Source organism: Salmo salar, chromosome ssa20, assembly GCF_905237065.1.
Source record: "Salmo salar chromosome ssa20, Ssal_v3.1, whole genome shotgun sequence".
NCBI classification, from domain to species: domain Eukaryota; kingdom Metazoa; phylum Chordata; class Actinopteri; order Salmoniformes; family Salmonidae; genus Salmo; species Salmo salar.
Window position 1 is genome coordinate 20,196,391 of NC_059461.1, and position 25,672 is coordinate 20,222,062.

General features: G+C 45.3%; 2 protein-coding genes across 6 annotated transcripts in view; one reads left to right on the forward strand and one right to left on the reverse strand.

Annotated features, from left to right (window-relative positions):
* Window positions 1-2: 2 nt before the first annotated feature.
* LOC106579950 (myotubularin-related protein 3) lies at window positions 3-23,851 on the forward strand. 5 transcript variants are annotated; one of them, XM_014160391.2, is made up of 22 exons: window positions 3-202; window positions 3,191-3,270; window positions 3,509-3,582; window positions 5,059-5,151; window positions 5,343-5,459; window positions 6,617-6,637; window positions 7,471-7,553; window positions 7,661-7,827; window positions 7,924-8,020; window positions 8,311-8,424; window positions 8,727-8,947; window positions 9,480-9,611; window positions 9,819-9,930; window positions 10,504-10,699; window positions 13,775-13,960; window positions 14,249-14,419; window positions 14,727-14,872; window positions 15,803-17,363; window positions 17,629-17,739; window positions 17,864-17,952; window positions 19,025-19,051; window positions 20,127-23,851. In XM_014160391.2, exons 3-22 carry the CDS (start codon window positions 3,538-3,540, stop codon window positions 20,296-20,298), a joined length of 3,861 nt encoding a protein of 1,286 aa, XP_014015866.1. In that variant the 5' UTR covers window positions 3-202; window positions 3,191-3,270; window positions 3,509-3,537; the 3' UTR covers window positions 20,299-23,851. The 5 variants fall into 5 exon arrangements, with proteins under 5 accessions (XP_014015866.1, XP_014015868.1, XP_014015867.1 ...); XM_014160393.2 differs by lacking the exon at window positions 19,025-19,051 and having other exon boundaries at window positions 12-202; XM_014160392.2 differs by lacking the exon at window positions 6,617-6,637 and having other exon boundaries at window positions 12-202.
* An 89-nt stretch (window positions 23,852-23,940) lies between these two features.
* LOC106579949 (citron rho-interacting kinase) overlaps window positions 23,941-25,672 on the reverse strand; it is a 70,430-nt gene continuing 68,698 nt past the window's right edge. The window contains exon 39 of the mRNA XM_014160390.2: window positions 23,941-25,132. Coding sequence (XP_014015865.1) covers window positions 25,109-25,132 — 24 coding nt within the window. The 3' untranslated portion in view covers window positions 23,941-25,108. The remainder of the gene's footprint in view (window positions 25,133-25,672) is intronic.

Genomic DNA, 25,672 nt, shown 5'->3' on the forward strand with positions numbered 1-25,672 from the left:
GTCGCGCAGAATATTGGGTTGAAGCAGACAGTCTGTGGTTGAAGAATCGCGGCGATGGCGACTTGGCTCTTCTACCGGACGGATTGAAAGTGGCCTCGGATATGACTCATATATATTTCTTAAAGTGTAGTTTATTGCAAACCCGGTGCACGGATCTTCAATCGAATGATTTGGCATTTCCATTCTCATTGCTTTATACTTGGTGAGTACGCCGGTTGTCTCCCTGTTTCGGTGTGTTTTGACAGAGGCCTCGGTTTTGGGGTCCGCCCTCCATCTCATAACAACAACAAAAACTGTTCCAGACAGAGAACTAGCTAGCAATTGCCAGTGCTGACTGAGTAGTTATGATGAGTAACTAACTGTAGGGGAAGACGAAGCAAAGCTGCTTTGTATCCAAACAGCAAAACATCACAATCATAAAGAGACATATCATTATCAAAGCGTAACGTTAGTTCGCTGCTAGCTAGGTTACGTACGTATTGTTTCGATAGAATGTGTTTAGCTAGCGCTAGTTAGCTAACGCGTTAGCTAAGATAGAAAACTGGTGTAAACCGTTTGATACGTTACGTATTATTGACCAGAGAAAAATATGGCTACTTGTTAACGTGAATTGGCTAGCTAGTACTACAGACTAGTCTGGTAAAATGGTCCGTAGTAAATGTTTACATAGGGCTGTGATGTGCGTCGACGATAGTGACTGACACTTACAGAGAATGGATATTCGGAGTTGAAAAAAACAGCTAGTTAGCTAATCGTACGTTTATGATTATTCTCGCGAGCTAATGTTAACCTTGAGTTGGCTAGTTAGCTAGATAACTATCCAATTATGTTTGTTGAAATGGCTGTTTTTCTACAGCTCTTTCGCCTTATAGGTGAGGCCGTTGGCTACATGGTTTGCATTATCTAGCTAACATTATGCCAGGTGATAGCCTATATATTCGTATTGCCTTGCTAGCTAAAGCTCTGTAAAGAAAGCAGTTTGTCTTGACTGTTAACGTTATCTGGAAGTTTATGATTGGATTAATTATTACTAATACGTATTGGGAAAGTTATAGATCACTCGTGATTCACGCAGCTAAAGCCAGGCACAGGACATGCTCTTAACTCAGCAATAAATACATTTTATTCGGCTGGATAGATTGGCTTTGAATGTCAGATATATTTTGATAATGAGGACTATGTGTCAGCATTACAGCTAGACTTATTTATGTACATGCAACTCCTCAACCTTCACTTTCCCCAATAAACTTACACAGATCCTGTCTCTCTTTCCTCATGATTTTGGTAATTTAGCAGAAGCTCTTATCCAGAGTGATTTACAGTAGTGAGTGCATCCATTTTCATATTTGTTAGTACTGGTCCCCTGTGGGAACCCACAACCTTGGCGTTACAAGTGCCATGCTCTAACAATTGAGCCACACTGGACCTCCAATCCTCTTCATGTCACAGAGAGTGGAAGTATTCACTTTGAGAGATGATGATTTAAGCCTTTGGTTGAGTGCTGCAGGTTCAGATTAGATGCATGGAAGTCACATGACAGGACCAAGGGGCTTAGCCTGCCCTGTGTGACTCTGAGCACAGAGCCAGACTGAGCAGAGGCCATGGGTCACGAGCCCGCTGAGGTAAACATGCTCTGCTGATGTGTGTGTGTGTGTGTGTGTGTGTGTGTGTGTGTGTGTGTGTGTCTGCAGGCCAGTGTGTATGACATAGATACGTTTTATCAGTCAGTGCCAGAAGGGAGGAGCAGGGTGCCTCTGGAGCATGCACTGCTACATAGAGCTCAGTAAGGTGACAGAATGACATCCCTTTAGGCTGTGCCTAGGTCTTCTCAATCTGCACTGAACAAAATATAAACGCAACATGTAAAGTGTTGGTCCCATGTTTCATGAGCTGAAATAAAAGAGCACAGAAATCTTCCAGATGCATAAGAAGTTTATTTATCTCAAATGTTGTGTACAAATGTGTTTACATTCCTGTTAGTGAGTGTTTTATCCTTTGTCAAGATAATCCATCCCTGTCAGGGACGGCGGGTAGCCTAGTGGTTAGGGCGTTGGACTAGTTACCGAAACTACTAGGGGTAGCTGAGGACTATTTCTGTCTGTAATAAAGCCCTTTTGTGGGGAAAATTCATTCTGATTGTCTGGGCATGGCTCCCCAGTGGGTGGGCCTAGGCTGTGCCCCCACCCAGTCATGGAAAATCCATAGATTAGGACCTAATTTATTTATTTCAATTGATTGATTTCCTTATATGAACTGTAACTCAGGAAAATCTTAGAAAATCTTGCATGTTGCGTTTTATATTTTTGTTCGGTAAAGTAGGTTCAGGTTCTACGCTTCAGAAAGGGCGCATTGGGTGCACTGGGAATTTTGTCTAGTCACTGCTAGACAGGGCCAACTCAATGGCATGCTCCAGAGGGGGTGTGTGTGATCCTGAACCTGTCAATCAACTGTCTTCCCTTGATCAAGTTTCAGTGTGCAGGCTCTGACATTTACAAGCGTTTTGTGGGCCTGCAGGCAGGTTGCATATCTTGAACAGAGATGAGACAATGAAGGTGCAATGTAAAATAATGTGAAATTGCTCTGTTGTACAGAGATGGATTTCTGTTTCACAGCTGGTTCTGACACCATGCTCTTACGGTTGGTTCTGTGTTGGTTGGGACCTTGTAGTATTTGACCTGGTCTTCAGCCAAGACCTACAGCACCATCTGGGAGAGTTTTTCACTTTCTATTTGAAGTTAAAGATGACATGAACAGGTCTCTAGCAAAATATATGTATTTTTTTTATTCACATTAACCAAATGCTTTATGACTAGACCTAAATATGAGATGTTTGGCAGTCTTATTTTTGTCATGCTCTGTGCATGAAATATAGCACAGTTTGTGCATTTTAATTTTAAATAGTGTCACTGTAACATTGATGGTCGTGTTGATTGATGAGCATAGTAAACTGTGGCTAAAGTCTACTACGTAAATTGTCTTTCCATTCCACAAATGTTTGTGGTGTCTCTCACCTACTTGCAGTCTACTATAACCACCAGCACAGCTATGTTTACCAGGGAATGAAAGGGTCTATTGTAGATTGCAAACAGCTTACTTTTCACTGGAACATTCAATGTTTAGAAGAGTTATAGCAAGTTAACCGTTTTATCCATTCCTTATAACTCATTTGATATTCTCTCTTTTCCTACAGAATTCAATGTCTTCACTCTAAGTCACATTTTCACAACGGGATCATCAGGATAGCACCTCATCTGTTGCTAGTTCTCTTTGGTAAGTTGTAAAACCGGTGCCCGCCACATTCTGGTCTGTGTGAAATGTTCCACACGTGACACAGAATGTCTGTTTGTGTGCCCTACCCTCCAAATCCAGCTACCTCAGGGTATTACTCTCATCCATGTGGTCACTGGAATAAGATGCATGTTAAATGAAAAGACTGTGTTCTGTTATGTAAGATGAAGTAGTAAAGCATTAACAGCACCTTTCTTTCCCTGTCTTCCACTGTTTACAGACTGAGATTTGGGGTCAAGTGAGGAAGGCATGTGTTCCTTGTCCAGTGACCCACACTCCTTCACAGGGGCCATGGTAAAGTGCATCCTGATCATGGGCGTTTTCTGTCTACCAGTACAGAATAGCTGCTGTCTGTATGTGTCTGCATAATCGGAACTCTCAATTGATTTTCAGCCTTTTTAATCAGCTGTGTTAACTGGTAGCCAGATGGTTGCATCAGACGCACTGTCAAATTTTCACCCTTTCTGATGCCTCAGTAGTGAATCTCTTATTTAGACTGGAAGCCTTTGAGGGATATGGAGCAGTATTACATCCTGGTCAGTCATAAAAGAGCGTGTCTGGCGGTATGTGTGTGTTACCGTATGTGTGTCTTTGACCGGGTGTATGTGTGCAAGCATTGACATTAAGAGTAGCCCTATAGCGTGGGACAAGTGATTTGCCTGAAGGTCAAGTGCCTTTCAGACTTTACTGTCAATCGCTGGTGTGTATGTGTGTCTCTGCCTATGTCTGACCGAGTGTGTCTGTTATGCGTTCCTGTGCCTGCCCCCTGGCTGGCCCCTGCAAAGTGTTACTTACCCCAGCCGTGCAGACAGGACACTCTGTGTCAGCTTGGCTCCCAGACAGCGGTCAGTTGGTGGGGCTGAGGTAGCAGCCTGCCCCTGTCCTTTCTGTCATGTCTATGGACCGGACCAAACTAATCTCTCTTTGTCCCTGGCACTAGTGCCATCATGCTGTCACTGGACTCCTAGACGATCCTGACCTAACCGCTCAGGGGCTCCAGGGTGTGGCTGATGAAGCATAGAGCACAGCCTTCTACTATAGCCCTCTGTGTCAGAAGGCAAAATGCCATTTATTTGCCAATTTGTTCCCAGAATAAAAATAATTGAACTGATTCTGTGTTCATGCCACACATTCCCATCAAATAAATCCTCTGTGGGTTTCTAAGATATGCTGATCTTCTATTGGGCAGTAGGTATGCAACATCTAAGAGCTCCTCACTGTAGCATGGAAGGGGGCAGACAGTTTGCAAATGGATACCAGTTGAATGGATCTAGACACCCAAATTCAATTTGGACCTTGACTGTTTTAAACACACTTGGTTGTAAATAGATTACTTATGATATTTTCTACTTGGCGAAGTGTGCTCTGTAGCCGGTGTCTGTTTCTGGCTCAGAACTGAATTGCACAGACCCACTTTGGAGTCATGCCAGGCTGTCAGCCAGAGGTGAGGCACTCTTAGCAGTGGACTTGTGTGTGTGGAGAATTGAGAGATTGCACAGGGATGATTCAAGACAACACACCTATTGAGAGTTTGTTTTAGCATCAACACTCGATCTTCATTTGGCTTCATCATTGGTTATATTAAATCATATTCAGTGAAGTTACAGTTAGAGGTATGAAAACCGGTTAAATCTGGGAGTGGTTGGAGAATGGCCACAGTTGAAGGTGCTTGTAACCAGTGAATGGGGATAGTAATGGACTAGTGAGTTATTTTACAAGACACGGGTAATGATATTCCACTTCATCAACTACACATTTTCTGATTGGCAGGAGGAGGAGGAGGGGCAGGAGAGCATGGAGTGTATCCAGGCCAATCAGATCTTCCCCAGGAAGCCCCCAGTCCTGGAGGAGGAGAGCCTGCAGGTCAGAACACTAGTTGTCTGGGCTGGTTAGCACAATGACAAGTCATGCCAGTTATCGCAAAGTCATTACTATACGTGTGTCAATTATGTGTAATGGTCATGTCTGCACATACGTGTGTGTTTTTATATGGCACCTCCTTTTCAAGTGATACACTTCTGTGCCCTTTGATATCTTCCCTCCCATGGTGGCAGGTGCCCTTTCCCGAGCTGCATGGCGAGTTCACAGAGTATGTGGGTAGAGCGGAGGATGCCATCATCGCCATGTCCAGATACCGCCTCCACATCAAGTTCAAAGAGTCCATCGTCAATGTAAGTACTGCTGACTAACTAAGTGAAGGCTAGGAAGTTGGAAAGCACGCCGTTTAATTTCAGTGTCTGAAGCAACTCTACAGCTGGCCAGTACAGTGACACCCTATTGTCTCCAGTCTGTCTGTGTACCGTGACTTTTTATGAATGGAGACTGCGTGTTGGGGGCAGTGACAGTATGCCACTACTGTTGTGGTGGCCAGGCAGACTGTCTGGAGAGCACATTCAGATGGACCTGGTGATAGATAGTCATTGGCAGCGGTGCCGCGTGACTGTTCTCAGCAGGTCTGCTTTTGCACTCGGTCCTTTGCTTTTCTCTTTCCACTTGCCGTTGCCATGGTTGTGACAATCCCGTCAGTGATGCACAACACATTCGCCCTCTCCCCCTTTTGCCATGTTGGCTATATAGAGATTCTATTTGTTACCAATGTGTGATGATTTTGAAATTGACATATCATCATTACACTGGTTTTATGGACAATTCCCTCCATTTACTAACAAATGACACTGCTTTACTTCCTCTCACCATCCTGACATGGTACAGTAATAGTACTGTAGTAATAGTACCATGGTAATAGTGCAATAGTACCACAGTACTGTAATAATAGTACTATAGTAATAAGCAGCCTTCTTGTGCCGGTTCTGCTCCTTTTGGATCAGCATGATACAGTGTATGGTATGCAAAACATGTAGGCCTATGTCACCCACAATCTATTTGTGTTCCAGTCACATCCACACTAACTGTGTACTGATCTGCACTAGAATGTTCCAGTTCTTACCAGGTAGCCGACCTATTTGGTTTTATGCCATTGTTGCGGTCAGTCAATCATGTGTTTATATTGTAGCTAACTGTCACTGTGTGCCATGCAACAGACTGCGTGTTCTCTTCACACACATTTGGATAGGATGGTAAAGCGCTGGCGTCACATGGCTGTGGTTCATCGCTCACAAATCTGCCAGTGGGGGCGGGAGGCGCAAAGAATGGAGCGAGAGAACTCAGCGAGGCAGGCCGTTGATTTCATTGTGTGGCCCAGATTGGAGCTGTAGATTACGGAGCAGGAATTAAAACGGAGCTGCAGGATGTGAGACTAGGGAATCTGTGGACAGTCAAGAGACACAGCTTTAATCCACTTTCTCTCTTCTCCTGTTTTCAACTACAGAGTGAGAGTTGTGAGGTGTCAGTAAGTGCCTACCCAGCAGCCCCTGCATGCACAGTGTGGTGCCCAGACTGGGCTGGATGACATCATGGCGACGTGTGTGTGTGTGTTAACCCGGTGCATGCCATTGGACTGTGTTGGAGTTGTGACACAGCATTAGCTGCGCTCCCACTCTGAGCCACTACAGGAAATAAACTGGGTGAAACCTTTAGTCAGCGTATACATTTTTCTTTATAGAATCTCCATATTCAAAATCTGCTCATTAACATCTTGTTCAAAACATGAATGAAAGTAATGTCGTTTTGCCGGCCCAGATCAGATGAGGGTGTTTAATAGACAGTGTGGGGAAGTTTACTGCACTAGGATCTAGCAGTTTTACATAGGGAATCAGTACACGATGGAAGAACATCAAATCGGAAGCCGGTACTCGAGGAGATGTGAAAATGACATAACCTTTGCCTGGAAAATACAGTTTGACAACTAATGCCACTGGCTTTTGTTTGCAGCTGTAGGTGTGAAGGTGCTGCATGTGCTCAGATGGATTTCATGGTGACAGCGGTGTAGCCTATAGCGCTCCTGGCATGATTGGCATTATCACAGTTGACACAAAACACTAACTACCCTACTAACTGGCTTTGAATTTAGACATTTCGTGGGTGGTGGTGGTGCTGCACAAGCATGTGATTGTGAGTTCTGCTAACTTATTTTAGGATGGCCCCTTGTTCCAATGTTGAGCACATCTAGGCCTAGACCCTGAAGCTAGCTTATTTGTGTGAGCAGGGAGAAAAAATTCAGCCTGCTGGTTTGGAGATTGTCACTGTGCTGTTCCTGTGTCCGTGTGCTTATTCTCTCACCAGGTCCCTCTGCAGCTCATCGAGACTGTGGAGTGTCGTGACATGTTCCAGCTCCATGTCACCTGCAAGGACTGTAAGGTCGTCAGGTAAGACCACTGAAACAATGCATGCGTGTTGCAAACGCTATTTTATTTTTCCTCTCTCAAATAAACGATCTTGGTTTAGGTCTATGATTGTGTTGCTTGTCTCCCAGGTGTCAGTTCTCTACATTGGAGCAGTGTCAGGTGTGGCTGAAGCGGCTGAGCGCTGCGGTCCGCCCTCCGTCTCTCCTGGAGGACCTCTTCTCCTTCGCCTTCCATGCCTGGTGTGTGGGGGTGTACGCCGGGGAGAAGGAGCAGCAGGGGGAGCTGTGCAGGCCAGGTACGCTGGCGGTGACACCGGTGTCCTCGGACCTCTACTCAAGTGGTGACAGACACAAGTCCTCACGTCTCCTCTGTGTCCCTGTGTGCCCGTTAGGAGAGCATGTGACCTCCTGGTTCAAGAACGAGGTGGAGAGGATGGGCTTTGACACTCAAAACGCCTGGAGGATATCCGACATCAACAGCAAGTTCAGGTATGCGCAGCCAACCGCCCCCGCTAACAGCCTGCATCCTACAGGGCTGATCTGATTACCAGGCCTCCCAGAGTAGTGCCGTGATAGCCGTCTGCTGTCCCCCTGCTGCACACACTGCTCTGTGTGTGATACAGAGGCTGGTTGTGCTGTTGTCCTCCACTGATAATCAGCCTCGTGTAGATAAGGGTCTAGCCCGGGATTAGGTGTCTGGTGATAGGGGCTTATTAGAGGCATCACACAGCCTGTGCTCCTGCTCTAACCCCTGTCCCCCTCTCCTCTGGCGTTGACAGACTGTGCTCTAGCTATCCGCAGCAGCTCCTGGTGCCAGCCTGGATCACAGACAAGGAGTTGGAGAACGTGGCAGCCTTCCGCTCCTGGAAGAGGTTCCCTGCTGTGGTGTTCAGGTGGGTCTGTCGGTCTTTGTAGTGAGTGAGAGAGGAAGAACGCGGTTATGTTCTCTGTGAATACAATGTAAAGCAAGGACAACTCCTTTCACCTTGAGGATTGTTGAGTAAAGGGGGGGGATTCCATCTTTGCAGAAGTCCTTTTTTGGGGGGGGGATCCAATCCTCTCACAGGAGACAGTGTTATTGACTCTGGAGGCCAAATGGATCAGCGTTGCTCCATGTTCTTTTTTCACACAGCGCATTTTTTTTTCTTCTCAGTTATTTGTCTCCTGACTGTCCCATGCCTCTCCTGTCCTCCAGGCACCAGAGCACGGGGGCTGTGATCGCCCGCTGCGGCCAGCCGGAAGTCAGCTGGTGGGGCTGGAGGAATGCAGACGACGAGCACCTGGTCCAGTCCATCGCCAAGGCCTGTGCTGTCGATGGCAGCTCCCGTAAACACCTGGCCATCGGATCCTACACCAACGGAACCAACGGAACCAATGAAATCAACGGCACCAATGACCTCGTCGACACAGACTTCGGTCAGTCCTTAACATGCACACGTACCTCACACAGTGCTGAAGCAGCACCTTCCAGGCTGTTTGTGTGGCTTTGCTGTGGACATTTGGTTAAGCAATGTTTTTATTTATTTATTTAACCAGGAAGGCAAGTTGAGAACAAGTTCTCATTTACAATTGCGACCTGGCCAAGATAAAGCAAAGCAGTTCGACACATAACAATACAGTTACACATGGAGTAAAACAAACATACAGTCAATAATACAGTAGAAAAATGTCTATATACAATGTGAGCAGATAAGGGAGGTAAAGGGGAAAAAAAGGCCATGGTGGCAAAGTAAATACAATATAGCAAGTAAAACATGTGGCTTGTCTGGTGAAGTGAGGGGCCTTTGACTCGGAGAGAGCAGACCACGTACCTCAACGCAGGTTCACTGTCATGTGGAGTGTTTGATTTATGTTCAATCAGATTTGTATCACATTAAAAAATATTTGATAATACTAACTGTCATAAGCTATGCAGAGATTTAATTTGTTGTCTCTCTTTGTGTGTCAGAATCGTCCCTGACGAACAGCTCGGAGGTGGAGACGCTGGCCATCCAGCCACAAAAGCTGCTGATCCTGGATGCCAGGTCCTATGCAGCCGCTGTGGCCAACAGAGCCAAGGGAGGGGGCTGTGAATGCCCAGGTAAGATTGCTCATCTCTGGGCCAGTGGCTCCAGTAGACTGAGGTCGATGGGTTTGCATGGAAGCAGGTTATTGTCAACTTAATGCCAACAGAACAACTGTCCTAACTCCCTATCTGCACTATTTTCTGCACTAAAGTAGTTGTTTTGGTAGTAATGATGTGTTATTTAGCCACAAACTGACTCTCACCATGTCCTCCTCCATACAGAGTACTACCCCAACTGTGAGGTGGTGTTCATGGGCATGGCAAACATCCACTCCATCCGCAAGAGTTTCCAGTCCCTGCGCTTCCTCTGCACCCAGATGCCCGACCCGGCCAAGTGAGTTCTGCCTCTAGCACTGCAGTGGAGCTCCGTTCAGATTGGGCTCACAATCCAAGATGTATTACACAAGCAGCAGCTTCCTACCCCACTCCAGTTTGTTGTCATGGTGGCGGAGTAACTGTAGTAACTCCAGCTGTGTTTTGGCCTAGGCCACACATCTGGCTTTGGTTTAGGAAGCTGGCCTAGCCCCAAAGTAAACGATCTCTTTCCATCTGAACTTAGATTCCACCCGCTGTTTTGTAATTGAATCACAATGACTCCCTTGAAGCAAGAGCACATTGTTGAAACTACTCAGACAAGACAATGGCCAAAGTTTTTCATAACTATAACAGAATTCAGACATATTAAAGATGCATATTTTTCCTTTGGGACAGCTTGAAAACACCCTGTTATGTTTTGTTTAACAGCCACTTTACTCATTACATTTAGAGAAGGTCCTTAGCTTGTCTTTATGTAAGATGGGCTGTGGTGTTTATAAGTTAGTGTTTGGTGGGACTGAGTGTATGTGAGTGGTTTGTGTACACTACAGTGAAGCTGTGTATTCAGGAGATGATGCCATTATCTCTGTAGCTGGCTGTCTGCTCTGGAGAGCACCAAGTGGCTGCAGCACCTGTCTCTGCTGCTGAAGGCAGCCCTGCTGGTGGTGAATGCTGTGGACCGCGACCACAGGCCCGTTTTGGTGCACTGCTCTGACGGATGGGACCGCACGCCCCAGATCGCTGCCCTGTCCAAGCTGCTGCTGGACCCATACTACCGCACCATCGAGGTAGGCTGGCTGGGGTGATCATTGGGCCCTGTTGCTCGATTTGAATAGGAGCATTTTAGGTTGATTAATAATTTTACCAGGGTTCTGACATCTTATCTCACCACTACTGATGAGATGGGTGTGCTGGATGCATGTTGCGTCGGCGCTTCTCAAACTCAGGGGGCGGGGTCGACGGTGCGCACCTCAACTCTGCTGTCACATCCAACCTGGTTCGATATTTGTTTTTAATGCAGACGAGAGCATTGAATCTAGTTTGACAAATATGAGCTGGTGAAGGGTACCATGAGTTTTACGGTGCGTTCAAGACAACTGGGAACTCTGTTAAATACGAGGTCTAATCATGGCGTCAGTGATCTTCAGGTTGGACCTCTTTCTAGAGGCCCGAGTTGGAATTCTGAGTTGGATGACCGTTCAAAACTATTTTTCCCAGTCGGAGCTATTTTATTTAAAAAAATGTTGGAGTTCCCAGTTGTTTTGAATGCAGCATTAATGCTCAGTGGGAGACTGCAGGGTATTCCCTTTTAGTCAGGAACCAAAACTCATCTGTAGTGACCCGTGAATGCATTCGGTCACATGCCAGCTCAATCAGCTGTTCGATTTCACTTACCGGCATGACAGCGGAGCCAGAATCACAGTCAAACGGGTTGGGAAGTAAGTCCCAAAGTGCTCTTCCAAGCCTTGGACGTGAGCAGTCATCACTCGTGTGGGACACTTATTGGTGCTGTTTTCTGTTAGAAATATGCACAGCCGAGGAAGGCTTTTGGTTGACTTTTGAAAGACTCTGCAATAAGAATTCTTTCCTCTGAATCGACTGACTCATCTGTAGAATGTTTTTGTATTTGCCATGCATGCTTGCGTTCCGTTTCCCAAATATGTCTGTGACATAGGCAAGGAGACAGTCTTTTCATTACGCGAAGTCAAGAAAGTCCTTTTATTTTGTATTATTATTTATTTATTTACATCTATTGTGAATGAAAACAATCCTTCTCTCAATGTGAAAAGTCTTTCACCACCAAGCCTCGGTGTGAAATAGAACATTGTCCTGCTCTGATAGTTTTGCAAACAGGCAGTGCAGTAGATATGGTTTGATGTTGTTTACAATCAGTTGCCTATTGCAGTATATCTGAGTTCTGTGCTCAGCTCTTTTGCCGCTAGTTGCTCTCGGTGTATCGTACAATGCGTCCATATGGCAGAGGGAGACATTAATAACTAGAGGGCAGAGGCCTGCCCTCCGTCCCGCCATAGATGGAGCCGCATCTGTGCAAAGCCCACCATTCGATCCCATGGAAACTGTTTTTCGTCAATATACCAGCTCGGTACACTGAACAACCCCTGTGCTGTTTCATAGTTGGGAATTGTGAAACAGAACAATATGTCCTCGTGAATAGCATCTTGCGACATGTACAGTACCAGTCAAAAGTTTGGACACATGTACTCATTCAAGAGTTTTCTTTACTTTTACTATTTTCTACATTGTAGAATAATAGTGAAGACATCAAAACTATGAAATAACGCATATGGAATCATATAGTAACCAAAAAAGTGTTACACAAATCAAAATATATTTTAATTTCTTCAAAGTAGCCACCCTTTGCCTTGACAGCTTTGCACACACTTGGCTTTCTCTCAACCAGCTTCACCTGGAATGCTTTTCCAACAGTCTTGAAGGATTTCCCACATATGCTGAGCACTTGGTGGCTGCTTTTCCTTCACTTTGCGGTCCAACTCATCCCAAACCATCTCAATTGGGTTGAGGTCGGATGATTGTGGAGGCCAGGTCATCTGATGCAGCACTCCATCACTCTCCTTCTTGGTCAAATAGCCCTTACACAGCCTGGAGGTGTGTTTTGGGTCATTGTCCTGTTGAAAAATAAATGATAGTCCCACTAAGCGCAAATCAGTTGGGATGGCGTATCGTTGCAGAATGCTGTGGTAGCCATGCTGGTTAAGTGTGCCTTGAATTCTAAATAAACCACGGACAGTGTCACCAGCATAGCAGCCCCACACCATCACACCTCTTCCTCCATGCTTCACGGTGGGAACCACACATGCGTAGATCATCCGTTCACCTACTCTGCGTCTCAGAAAGACACGGTGGTTAGAACCAAAAATCTCAAATTTGGACTCCTCAGACCAAAGGACAGATTTCCCCCGGTTTAATGTCCATTGCTTGTGTTTCTTGGTCCAAGCAAGTCTCTTCGTATTGGTGTCCTTTAGTAGTGGTTTCTTTGCAGCAATTTGACCATGAAGGCCAGATTCACGCAGTCTCCTCTGAACAGTTGATGTTGAGATGTGTATGTTACTTGAATTCTGAAGCATTTATTTGGGCTGCAATTTCTGAGAGGTAACTCTGTCTTCCTTGGCCAGTTTCATCATAGTGCTTGATGGTTTTTGTGACTGCATTTGAAACTTTAAAAATTCTTATTTTTTTTTGATTGACTGACCTTCATGTCTTAAAGTAATGATGGACTGTTATTTCTCTTTGCTTATTTGAGCTTTTCCTGCCATAATATGGACTTGGTCTTTTACCATAACCAATAAAGTTATATCATGATTCCATATGTGTTAGCCATTCACCGTGGGAATGATTCAAGTGCGGCCTTTTCCTATGATCTAAGGGCACTTTCTGGTTACATTTTCTTTTAGATTTTTAATTTATTTTTTTAAGGTTAACCACATTACAAGGTTTTTGAGATATAACATCATCTTTGTTTGTATATTAAAAAACATGAGCTGGCGCACACCCAGAATAATATTTTTAGAGGTGCTGACACAGTGAAGGCACAGTGATGCAAAAGCGTTGGTAAATACCAATTCAATTGCTGGGAGTTTATACATGGAGTGTGCGACTTTCTTTATTATGATGTTTTATAGTCTTTTTGTATATAACATTTTTCTTTTGGAAATTCTCCTGCGACCCTATTTTCATATCAGGCGACCCCACATAGTTTGCGAACCACTGAATTAGACATAAACAGAGGTACATTTACATGGCTGTCCGGAATTTCATATTTGCCTGTATTGTCCTATTTTAATTAAAATGCACCTCTAACGGTTGATATATTCTCTCTACAGGGTTTCCAGGTGCTGGTGGAGACTGAGTGGCTGGACTTTGGTCATAAGTTTGCTGACCGCTGTGGCCACGGGGAGAATTCGGAGGATCTGAACGAGCGCTGCCCGGTGTTCCTGCAGTGGCTGGACTGTGTGCACCAGCTGCAGAGGCAGTTCCCATGCTCCTTTGAGTTCAATGAGGCTTTCCTGGTGAGGAGGACCACCATAGACCTGAATAGAATGGAATCAAACTCACTTAGTCATTTAGAATCTGAGAGTTGGATGCAACTCAAACGTTTATATTTGGATTAGTGTGAATTACAGTCATTTATTGGAGGGAGTTACTGTTTATATCCGGCTGTGAGACTGGGATCTGTAATTACCATGGAGACTGCTGTAATATTTTAGGCTCAGAGATACATAGAATTTTTACTTTCACTATCATGATCATACCTGGGATTTGAGCATGCTCCTACATGTTTTTGTGTGTCTGTGCAGGTGAAAATGGTGCAGCACTCCTACTCCTGTCTGTTTGGCACCTTCCTGTGCAACAGTGGGAAGGAGAGGGAGGACCGGCGCGTTCGGGAGAGGACTTGCTCCGTGTGGTCTCTGCTGCGACCAGCCAACCGCGTCTTGAGGAACATGCTCTACTCCTCCCACTCCGAGACTGTATGTCTGATCTCTGTTTGCTCACCCCTTTTATATTGGAACATTCCTACACTCCATGCCTCAGATACAATGGGGGGACTTTTAGGGAACACCCTGGAGTGCTATAAGTTATTATATTTGTCTACTTAAAATGTTCACGGTCCTAGACCTAAGCAGTCATTTTATCTATTTAAACTGTGTTTTTGTGGCCACTTTGTTGACGTTGTACTTTTTTTGCATTGCTTGCTCAAGTGTGAATATTTTTTTTCTGTCACATATATTTATTTCCAAGCCCCTTCTATATCTACATTTGTGGCTGTTGGTGTAGGTGCTCCACCCTGTGTGTCACGTGCGTAACCTGTTGCTGTGGACGGCAGTCTACCTGCCCAGCTCCTCCCCCACCACCCCCTCTGATGAGTCGTGTGCACCGTATCCTGTGCCAGGTGCAAACACAGAAGACACGCCCCTGGGCAGGTGAGCCTGCCACTCGGCCATTTCCTCCCTGATGTAAGGTAGACCCAGGTTGAGGGCCCCACAGCATAACCTGCTCAGCTGGCCTAACTGCTTTTGACTCACACAATGATTGGTCTGGGAGATGCACTGAGTTTTATCCTCTGCTTATTTTTATCTCTCTTGATTTTGTCAGTGTCAGTTAATCCTCTAGATTCTAAGCTGGGGGGTGGTATTGTTTTAAGAAGGTCATACCAAGGGTCATTTAGCTATTTGATTTAGAATTTTTAGACCCCTTTGATTTGATGAAACATTGAATTTTGCGTTACTGCTATTAGCCAATAGAAAAGCGTTGAATAAAAATAATAATAGTCATATTAGTTTGTAGGCCAAACCTTTCGGATGCTACAGACGTTCTCGTGAGAAGACCGATTTTCGGGACGTCTCGTGGTCTGACAAACACTGCTCTAGCTCTGCCACCTTTCACAGCAGATGCGGAAGGGCGATATCGGCAGGGCCGCAGAAATTGTAGGCTAAGGGTTATGGCTGTTTACAACATACCACAAAGTGTTTTGTTATTGTGACCATTGTTATCGACGATAACTGTGGTGAGGACGTGGTTCAAAAACAATGCTGGATACCTTCCATATTTTATTTTCTGTGCAAGCTTAACTGTCTAGTTTTCCCTTGATTAATGGCTCATGGGGATATCGCTTAATTACAATGCTAATCTTAAATCATCTTCTCAATCATTTGAGCTATGCTTCGCTCCATATTTTCCCATTTGTGGACATACTTGTCTTAATCCTGAACACACTGTAGTGATTAGTTGATTATATACCCAACCTCAGCTTCAATCGTGAGGCCTCAAAGACACTGAGCCATTGTTTAGGGATGAAAGGCTGTTTTTTTCCACATGCTAATCAACTCAATTCCTCTTTCCTCCTTCGAAAGACGTCCGAAGACCCGTTCCTTCGATAACTTGCCCAGCGCCTGTGAGCTGGGGAGCTCGCTGGCCCCAAACCGGCGCTCCAGTGACCCAAGCCTGAATGAGAAGTGGCAGGACCACCGGCGCTCTCTGGAGCTCAACATTGCTGTGGGGCCCGAGGTAGGGGGAGCTCAGGAGCAGGATGGGCGGGCTAACGGCCAGCCTGTAGCAGCAGGGCCTCAGGCAGGCATGGCCGACTCTGAGCTGGAGGACAGCCCTGAAGGCCAGCAGACTGAGCTGAGAGACGGAGCCTCCAAGGGGTCATTAGCAGCAGGAGAAGCGATAGAGCTGTCCATTGAGCTAGCTGTGGCAGAGGGACAGATGGAGAACATTCTCCAGGAGGCGACGAAGGAGGAGGCTGGTGCTGAGGCTCAGCGAGAGGCTAATGCTTCTGCTGCCGTTGCTCGATCTCCGATCGATGCTAATGGAACAGAGACGGAGAAAGAGGTCAAGGCAAGTGATGCTGAGACTGATAAACAAGCTAACGCCAATGGGGCTGAGACTACTATAACAAATGGTCATCACCCAGGGAATGGCACAGATGAGCCTGAGGAGGAGTCTGGTGTCTCTCCAGCCAGTCCCCCCCTGCCCACTAATGTGTCCACGGATGTTCTAGAGGAGCAGGAGGCCCTAGAGAGGCGGGAGTCAGAGGAGCTGGTGGTGCAGGTTCTGGAGAACTGTACTGCCCAGGAGGGGCCAGAACACAACCCTACCCCCAGTACAGCCCAGCCAGCCCCCGCTGCCGCTAGAACTTTGACCAATGGCTTTGGAGAGAGGACACCAGAGGAGCCAGAGACAGCTGTGTATCTCCTCCCACTAGAGCCTGAGTCCAGCAGACATCACTCAGAGGCCCTGGTGCAGGCAGACACGAGGTCTTCCCTCATGGAGAGTTCCACAGAGACTCTGACTGAAGAGGCCTGCAGCAGGCCAGAGGCCCCAGTGCAGGCACCCATCTGCCCAGGCCCCCAGCCCCGCACTGAAGGCAGGAGCCAACTTTCCTGTCTCAGGAGAGTGAACGGGGAGGCAGAGCCAGAGCAGGGGGCATCCAGGACTTTAAATGGAGGACACAAGCGGCCCTCTGTCAGTGCCTTCCAGTCTTTGAGTGCTGAGCCCAGCAGGGAGGGTCTATGTAATGGCGAGAGCTCAGAGGGGGAGCCCTGCGGTGGCCCTCACTGGGCCAAGGTCAATGGGGAGCGGGCCCAACTGAGCCGCCAGGTCTCCTTGGCCTCCTGCAGCTCCCTGACCCTCCATCGCCGGGGCAGCTGCTCCCAGCACCGCTGCCTCCACACCCTACTGGGGCGCCGCGCCGCCACGCCCAGCCCCGAACAGCCGGCCCGCAGTCACCTGGACGACGACGGGCTGACGCTCCACATGGACACCATCCAGCAGCGGCTGAGGCAGATCGAGGCAGGCCACCAGATGGAGGTGGATATGCTGAAGAAGCAGGTGCAGGAGCTGTGGAGCCGTCTGGAGAGCCATCACCACGCAGCGTCCCTCAGGATCAACGGAGACATCGGAGACGAAGTGGTAAGACCCAGGCTCGCCCTGCACAGAGATGACTTTGCAGTTAATTGCCGTAACAGAGTTGATTTGAGTCAGAATTTTCCCAAACTACTTGATCAGACTGACAACGCTGAGGATTCGTTTTGTTTTGTTTTGTATTTGTGAAAAGTAGAGGAAACTTTTGAGGATCTAGACATTTGAGAGGAGAACCACCTAATTATGACTCTTTTAGTAAGATGTGAAATTACAAAGATGCTGAGTTTCTCTTGTCTCATTCCCTCTCACTCAGACCTCAATGACAGACTCGGAGTGTAACCTGGACGCTAACTGCCTGTCGCGCTGCAGCACGGAGCTCTTCTCCGAGGCTAGCTGGGAGCAGGTGGACAAGAACGACACGGAGGTAAGCTGCCTGGCTGAATTGGATGATCCACTAGGGGACGTGTATAAGGAGTGAAAGCTGAGTGATGGAGTATAGTGGCTGTAGAGATCCTAGCTGAGAACTGCCATTTGGCTGCCTGTTGCAGGTGACCCGCTGGTACCCGGACCACTTGGCAGCTCAGTGCTACGGGTGTGAGAGTAGGTTCTGGCTCGCCACCAGGAAGCATCACTGCAGGTAACCAACCACAGGCTCTTATCCTTGCTATGGTTTTAACTAGGCCCTGGATGCCCTCAGACGCACTGCTATCACTTCTGAGCTAATGAGACTTAGCTAAGGAGACACTGCTTCAGTTCAGCTTGTTGATTTCAGTTTGTTTTGAGTTGAGTTTCATGCTTTTGTTCCATCTGGGTCTTTTTTGGTTTGCAAATGTGATTTACCTTATTATGCCCGTAGGCGTCACTGATAAATGACAATGAAAGTTGTCATTCTATCATTACCGTTCTGTTATAGAAGACAAACATTTCGGTTTTGTTCTTCATAGGTCAGATGAATGCATTTTGGTCTTTTGGTTTTCTCATTTCCTCATTGCTATCCTTTACTTCCTGTTATGTGGGGGCAGCTTCAACATGTTGCCACTGCTATTTTGATGCCGCTCCAGATGCATTTCCACGCTTCTCCAAAAGCCGCATATCAATATGCTTTATCAGTGCTTTTGACCTACTTGTTTAAAATCATAATTTGCTAATCCATAGACGGCAAACTAGTTTACCCGCAACATTTCTGTTCACGGTCCAACACAATCCTCACAATGCCACATTGTAGCCTGAATACGGTGCAGCTAAGTTAAGTTTTTTCCCTGTTAGGCGAACTGTGACAAGGTATTTTGGCTTTGAACCCAGCTGTAAAGGTGACAGTATCTTAGTGTGTGTGTGTTATTTGTAACACTGTGTAGGGATGATTGCAGACTTATATGGTGTAATTTAGTGATTATTTGAATGTGATCATTCAAATCAAGGCCATTCAAGACAGACCTTTTCATTCGCTGTGCTACTGGTGTCGTCTAGTCAAGACCATGGTGAAGGAAAATTGTGGGAAGTTTTTTGAATCAGTACCAAAGTGTAGAGTTTGTTAGATATGGAACAGGGAAAGTAGGGGTTTTACAGTATCTGTGAGTGTGTTAGGGAGAAATGTAGCCTGTTGTCTGTCCTTGCAGTTTGGACTAGATGAGAGGGCTTGAGTCTAGTCTTAGCCAATCTCTGATGTCTGCAATTGTTCCATTCTCTACCCCCCCCCCTCTCCTCCACAGTGACAGGGAGCCTGTCCAAGAGGCCTGGTGAGATACGGCTCAGCTGTCCCCTCTCTCCCCACTCATCTACCATCCCTCTAACCCTGCATCGCTCCACCTTTTTGGTTGACTTCATCCTAACCCACCCCCACCCCATACTGAATGGCTTTACCCCACTCAGTCTCTTTGTGTTGGCAGTATTCTCCTCAAGAAGCTCAGAGATGGCTCTCACATGACCCTGATGGTCCGCTCCTTTCTGGTCCTGTTGGACGTATGAGCATGAAGCTGAGAGTGGCTGGCAGATGTCTGAAAAGATGATTTAACAACACCTGTTTTTCATGGCAGTGCAAGGGGTGCATTTAGTGAGAGTGTGCTGTAGTGGAAGGTTGAGGATTTTAGTCCTTTCATCAATACTTCCACCTGGAAAGGAAATGTCTAATCGGTGACCTAAGTGTTGAGCTGCTAGTCTGAGAAGGTACAGAACAGCAGGAGCATGGTACCCCCCCCCACATAGCACCTCATTATTCTGTACCTAGGCCTGTTCACTTCGTGCCACAGTGCTGCCCCCTGCATCTCTCCCCTCCGCATGCTACAGGAGTCCACTGAGTGCTTTAAGACATGTATGTGACCAGGCTGGATATACACACACACACATACTCTCGGGACCACTTGAAAAGTAGAATTTCCCCTATGAAATGCAGCCAGTCAGGTGAATGCTGCCATTGTGGTGTGTGAGAGACAAGCATGTTCTTACTTGCGAAATATATGCATGGTATAAGCTTTGCATTAGTTACCTTATAACTAGTTACTTGGAAGAGAATTAAATAAAATACAAATAAGTAAATGTATTATTATTAAGTTGAACTGTGTGATTTGCTGACCTGCCCAACAATATTGATCCCTGATGTTAGACTGCCATTGTTCTGTACTGGTATCGATGAGGATACTGTTTCTTATCAGGGTCTCACTGTTAATAGTTATGATGGTTATAAAGATCAGGCACCTTTTATCAAAGGGTCTTACTCTTAAATGATGCTTGGGTTTTTGTCTCATACCCACTCACTGACTAAACAGCCCCTCTGAGCGAGACTGAACCTGTGCTGCCTCTGTCTCCACCCTGTAGGAACTGTGGGAATGTATTCTGTGCCAGCTGCTGCGACCAGAAGATCCCTGTGCCAAGCCAGCAGCTGTTTGAGCCCACCCGTGTGTGTAAGACCTGCTATGGCAGCCTCCAGATCAATACAACTCCCAACCCCATGGAGCTGGAGGAACCAATCACAGCCAGCTCCAACTAAGGCCCTGGGAGGGGCTGGGCCTGCCAGACAGCCACTGACACAGCCAGGCACACTGCTGAGAAGCCCAAGGAGCTGCAGAATGTCCCGTGTGTGTGTGTGTGTGCGTGCTGCAAAATATGGATTTTCATGTATATAGGCCTGCAATGCCGGATGTAGTGGAGGAGGTGAATTAGGTATTTTTTGCGAGATGCTAAGCACTTTGAATGGTGGTTTTGCACAGGAATGAGTAAATGGGCAGGCATATGGAGGGAGAGGGGTGTGTTTGACAACACACAGGACTGCTGGTAGTGTTGGAGGGACTGCGATGGAGTGAGGATGGCCTGCCTGGTCCCGCTGACCGGGGGGGCACAAGAGGGTCTTCTCTGAATGATGCTGCAAAGTCTTTTTGAGGGCTTGTGTTCATCTGAAACATTTAAAAAATTTCTTTTTTACCCCCACTCACATTTGTCTCTGGCGATTAGTACCGTCATCCATCCTCTAGTAAAATCTCCAGTGCTTCAGGAACCTCTTCCAGTGTCCAGAATAGGGCTGGACTATGATGGCAAGACCTTTCAAAGACATCTGGGGAACAGAGAATTCTAACTTGAGTTATGTGTCTGAAGTTGGGACTCTGCCCTAAGCAGGGAGAGGATTTGTGAGCCACTGAGATCTAACAAGTGTTAGTTTGAATGGCATCAAGGTATGACTCCCCACACCTAGCTGGCTTCATTTTGCCCTCTCTTGGCGTGAATAGGTGCCATAAACCGATAGCAGACAGTGTGGATCAGGGGTCAGCAAGCCTGTTCCTGGAGTGACGCAAATATGGCAGGATTTTGTTCCAACTAGGCACCACGCCTGACCAACTGAGCTAATTGATCAGTTCAATGGTTGACTAAATTAAACACACCTGGTCTTCCGGGTCGGTTAAATCAAACAACATGAAGTGCCTGCAGCTCTCCAGGACCAGGGTTACCTACTCCTGGTGTCGATAATGTTGACAGCTGGTATTATGACAGACAGCCATTCAGCACTGGCTCTCTCTTACACACGGAGTCTCTGACTGGAAAGAGCATCTGATCTGAGTGACAGCACGGTGGCGTTGTCACTTGATATCAAATACACAATACGCATATGGGTTTTGTCTGCCAGGGAGATGCTGTGGAAATGAACTTGTTAACTTTGCCTTCATGCCCTTCACTTAAAATTAGGATGACCCCCCCCCCTCCCCCTCCTAATTTACCCAGCAGGCACTGGGACCATGGTGGTGCTGAAGTGGACATGACATCATGTTCCATCCATCACAATCATGCTTTAATAGGAAGTGATGTAATGGTTGTCACTAAGGGATGTGCATCTGTCATGTTTCTGCATCAGTTTCCTCCTGTAATGACAGGAACTCATTTAACAATATGTACACGTTAGCAGGAGGGGTGAACTAATTACCCAACACTGACTGCTTAGTTACTCTTTTGCTATTTGTTGAATATGAATTTTTATTTTAGGGCTTTCATTAGAGCCATAAATGCATCACAATGTTTCCCTTTGAACATCCTCATAGCCACCCTTGCATCATGTCCTATATAAACCAAGGAAGTGCTGGATAGTACAAGGTGATGAAATGTATAGTAGAGCGTCTGTGTGGAACTTCCAGTGACACTAGAGGGTGCACTTCTCCTGGCTGGTTAGCGCAGTCTTCACCAGCTGAAATGAGATGAGTAGCTGATTTTATCTCCTCAGAGACACCTTTCCCTGCCCAAGGGCCATTCAATGACCTCCTCGCAGATACATTTTTGTAAAATAAATGAATAAATAATAAATGAAATAATATATTCACATAAGTATATACCATTAAAGAAACTGTATAGAATCCTTGAGTAGTGGTTCACTAAATTAGTCAGCAAAAGTGTTGTTTTTTTTCATTTGTAATTTTTGTTGTTGTTTGCAGAAAAAAAGATGGATTTTTTTCCAAAGAGGACATGGTGTTCCTTTTTTGATGCTGCCGTGGTTTTACCTTTTTAATGCTGTCACTCCCTTTTTTCATTATTTATTGACTTTTTTTTTTTCCTTGAATTTTTGTCTCAAATTTAGACAATTCGATTGCCACAGGATAATCAGTGTTTATCAGTAGTGGATCTGAAGGGCCATGAGAAAATGACCCAAATCAATAAGACATGGCCTATACTCTGACACACTGGTGGTCCAAAACAAGCAACCCTTACTATACCCTCACTCATATACACACTACCTCTTCCATACACAGATCCAGACAGAAAGTCCACTTGTACATGGACACAGAGATCGTCTCCCTGCGCTCGCAGTTGTTCAGATTTGCTTTTCAGATGTTCATAGTCAAGAATAACCTTTTCTTATTGATTTAGTGTTTTACAAGCTATCATTTGGAACATTATCCTGCTCAAGACTGCCAATCATTAATACTGACACTTGTTGTACTAGCAGGACATCTAGTTTGGTTATAATTCACTCATCTCTATCGGATCAGCCAGCCTATGTGCAAAAGGGCCACTGTATAGTTTGGACAGACATTTTGTGAACTATTTGAGGGACAAAACTTGGGACTGTTGATTTCTTTCAATGCCCCTTTGAATCGCTTTTAGCGTATATGTTTCAATGGCTGGGCTGAGTAGTCCATAGCTTCAGATCTCGAAGCCATGCAGGTCTTTCTGGTCATCATTTCCCAAACTGAGGTTTGACATTGAGGTCTGAATAAGGTCCAGAGTAATGTTTGGCCACTAATTTACTTCTGGCTTCCAGCTGTGTCCCTTCTGCCGTGACGAGGACGAGGCTAGTGGGTATAGGGCCGTTTCACCATCACATGCATGATGGGCACCAAACTTGTCTGTCCAACAATCCATGAATGTGAATGGTAAAAATATTTAAGTGACAATGTTTTTGCGCAGCATTTATCAGAGTATACACTGCCACATAAATACATCGAACAATAAAGCTGAAAATGAAAGTCTGCTGTTCTAGTCAGTATTATGTTACCCACAGAGGGACTCATGAGTAATGAGCCTGTTTCGGTGCTGTTGTGGGGCATGGCTGGATGTGATGGCAATATGTGGTAGGGGTTGGATTTTACGCATTGTCTGTCTGGAGGATCCCTCACTTCTCTTTGACCAGTTGGGGTTTTTAGTGATCTTGGTCTTTTGCTTATTACTGTTCACTGCCCATCAAGTAGTGTCCTGTACGACGCATTGCTGCAATGGCACGGTAATCAGGTGTAAATGCAAGTGTGTTTGGGAGCGTGTACGAGGTGTGTGTGTGTGTGTGTGTGTGTGTTTCTCTGTCGGAGGGAGACTGGTGCCAAGCAGTTTTAACACAGGTCTGTAACAAAGGGATCACTTATGTGCTTTTCTTTTCCACCTTTTCCCTTCTGTTTAACAAGCACTTTCAACCTTCTCATGTCTCTGTCCAAGAAGACTTTATAGCCGTTTCCTGGAACAGGACATAGCTGTTTGTTTATTATCTGTTTTGTTTTGTTGAATTTGCTTTTAAAGAGCATTACATTGATGTAGAATTAAAGGAAAATAAAATGGGCTATTTCCATCTATCATTTGCTAGCCGGAATCATTTCTCACGCAAACGTTAATGATATGTAAGCTGTATGGTGTTAAAAAAGAAAAGGGCATCTTGACACATTGCCAGGGTAGCTCAATCATGTTTAATGTGTGTACATTTTTCAAAAATCAAGAAAACCTTTAGTTATTGTCTTGTATCGACGTATACTCATTGAATGCAAATTCGTGTGAATTCACGACAGAAAAACACAAACCCAAAAATCAAGGTAAAACTACTACTTCTGCTCTGAAATACTCATGCTCTTTGATGTGACAAATTAAGCTTTTTTTTTTTTGTTGATTTGTTTGAAAAAGAAGCGATTTAAAACCCTGACAATTACTGGACTTCATAGATAGTTCACTGCACAGAAGTAAGAACAGGACATCTGTACCATAATAAGCAGCTGCAGACTCCAGAACAAGCTGAGGGCATGGTTAGCCAGCTCCACTGCCTGCTGTTTCAAATCAGACAAAGCTTATAGGCTTCTTATTCATCTTAGGTATAGTTAAACAACACAAGGAACACTTGTAGCAAAACATTTGTCTGTTAGAAAGTATGGTAAGATACGAGTTATTAAGCAATCATATGCAATTAGATATCAAAGTCCGTCTAGTCAAGAGGACCATACAAAGTTGATCCAAAAAGAAGACTGGTCATGTAGAAACAATGAATTTAGAATCCTGTTCAAAGTAAACCTCAAGTGAAAAGCTCATGTGCATTGCTCTCTTGGAACACGTTTTATTTAAACAGTACATGGGTTATTGAATGTTCGCATGATTGACCGGCCATAGAAAAGCAAAAACTACAGTATTGCATCTGGGATGATTGGATTTCGAGTCTCCCTGCAACATAATTTCTCTCCCTGCAACATCATTAGAAACACTTCCTTAAAAAATATAGACTTGGCTTTACCAGCCTATTATTCCCTTATCTATAAAAACTGGAACAACAATATTTACAACTTGATTTTAGTACTTATAAACAGTGTATCATAGATCCATAGGGTTTCCCTGCAAACGCTGCTCTGTTAAACAACCATTGCCATGAATACACATATCAGAAAGGAGATGATTGTCAAAGAAAATGTCCCCAGTGCAACAGTGTATGTGTTGGCAAATGGATCACGATTGCACTATATACAGGCGATGGGGAATGACTTGGTTTTCTGGTTGGTCTCCCCTCGATGGCATAGCCATGTGCAGAGTGAACAGAGGCTCACACAGCTCCTCTCCTAAGCCTCTCCTTGTGTCACTCACACAGAAGACTGGTCCCATACCTAAAATACAGAGAGAGCCATAGAAGATCAACTCTACTCATGTGGGTCATTCCACCAATTAGGTTCCTTTTGAGTAGTGTAACTTGGTGAAGAAAACAACTAATCTCCTTATTTTAACATTCTGTCATAAAGAGCACATTTTCAACTTAATTAAAATCAACATTTTCTCATCTCTGTAAAAATAAAAAATACTATTAAGTGCCTGTCAACAAGTAAGTGCTAAATAAAATAGCAGGTTTACGACTTCATCTAAATCTGCCATGAATGGAAGCTTGTGTGCAACAGGGAGGGGCGATAACCATTTGTTACAACATTTCTAGCCTATCTATGGGTAACAGGGTTGACGTGTTATGTTCGACCCACTCAGTTTTCCACCACAAAACACCAGGAAATGGCCAAAAACAGTAGAACTAACTCGTCTGCTTTTACACTATGATTTGACTATTAGATGTCCAATGTCTCTTTTAAAAAAAAAAGTTTTATAATAATGAATAGTTTCACCATATTAAAATGAGCGTTCAGTTCACGTAACGGGGTTGA

Excerpts from the sequence above, each read along its gene's own strand:
- LOC106579950 (XM_014160391.2), top strand. The coding sequence starts at position 3,538 with ATGTGTTCCTTGTCCAGTGACCCACACTCCTTCACAGGGGCCATG. Across the intron at positions 10,700-13,774 it reads CATACTACCGCACCATCGAG|GGTTTCCAGGTGCTGGTGGA; the intron begins GTAGGCTGGCTG and ends TTCTCTCTACAG. Across the intron at positions 17,364-17,628 it reads GAGACATCGGAGACGAAGTG|ACCTCAATGACAGACTCGGA; the intron begins GTAAGACCCAGG and ends CCTCTCACTCAG.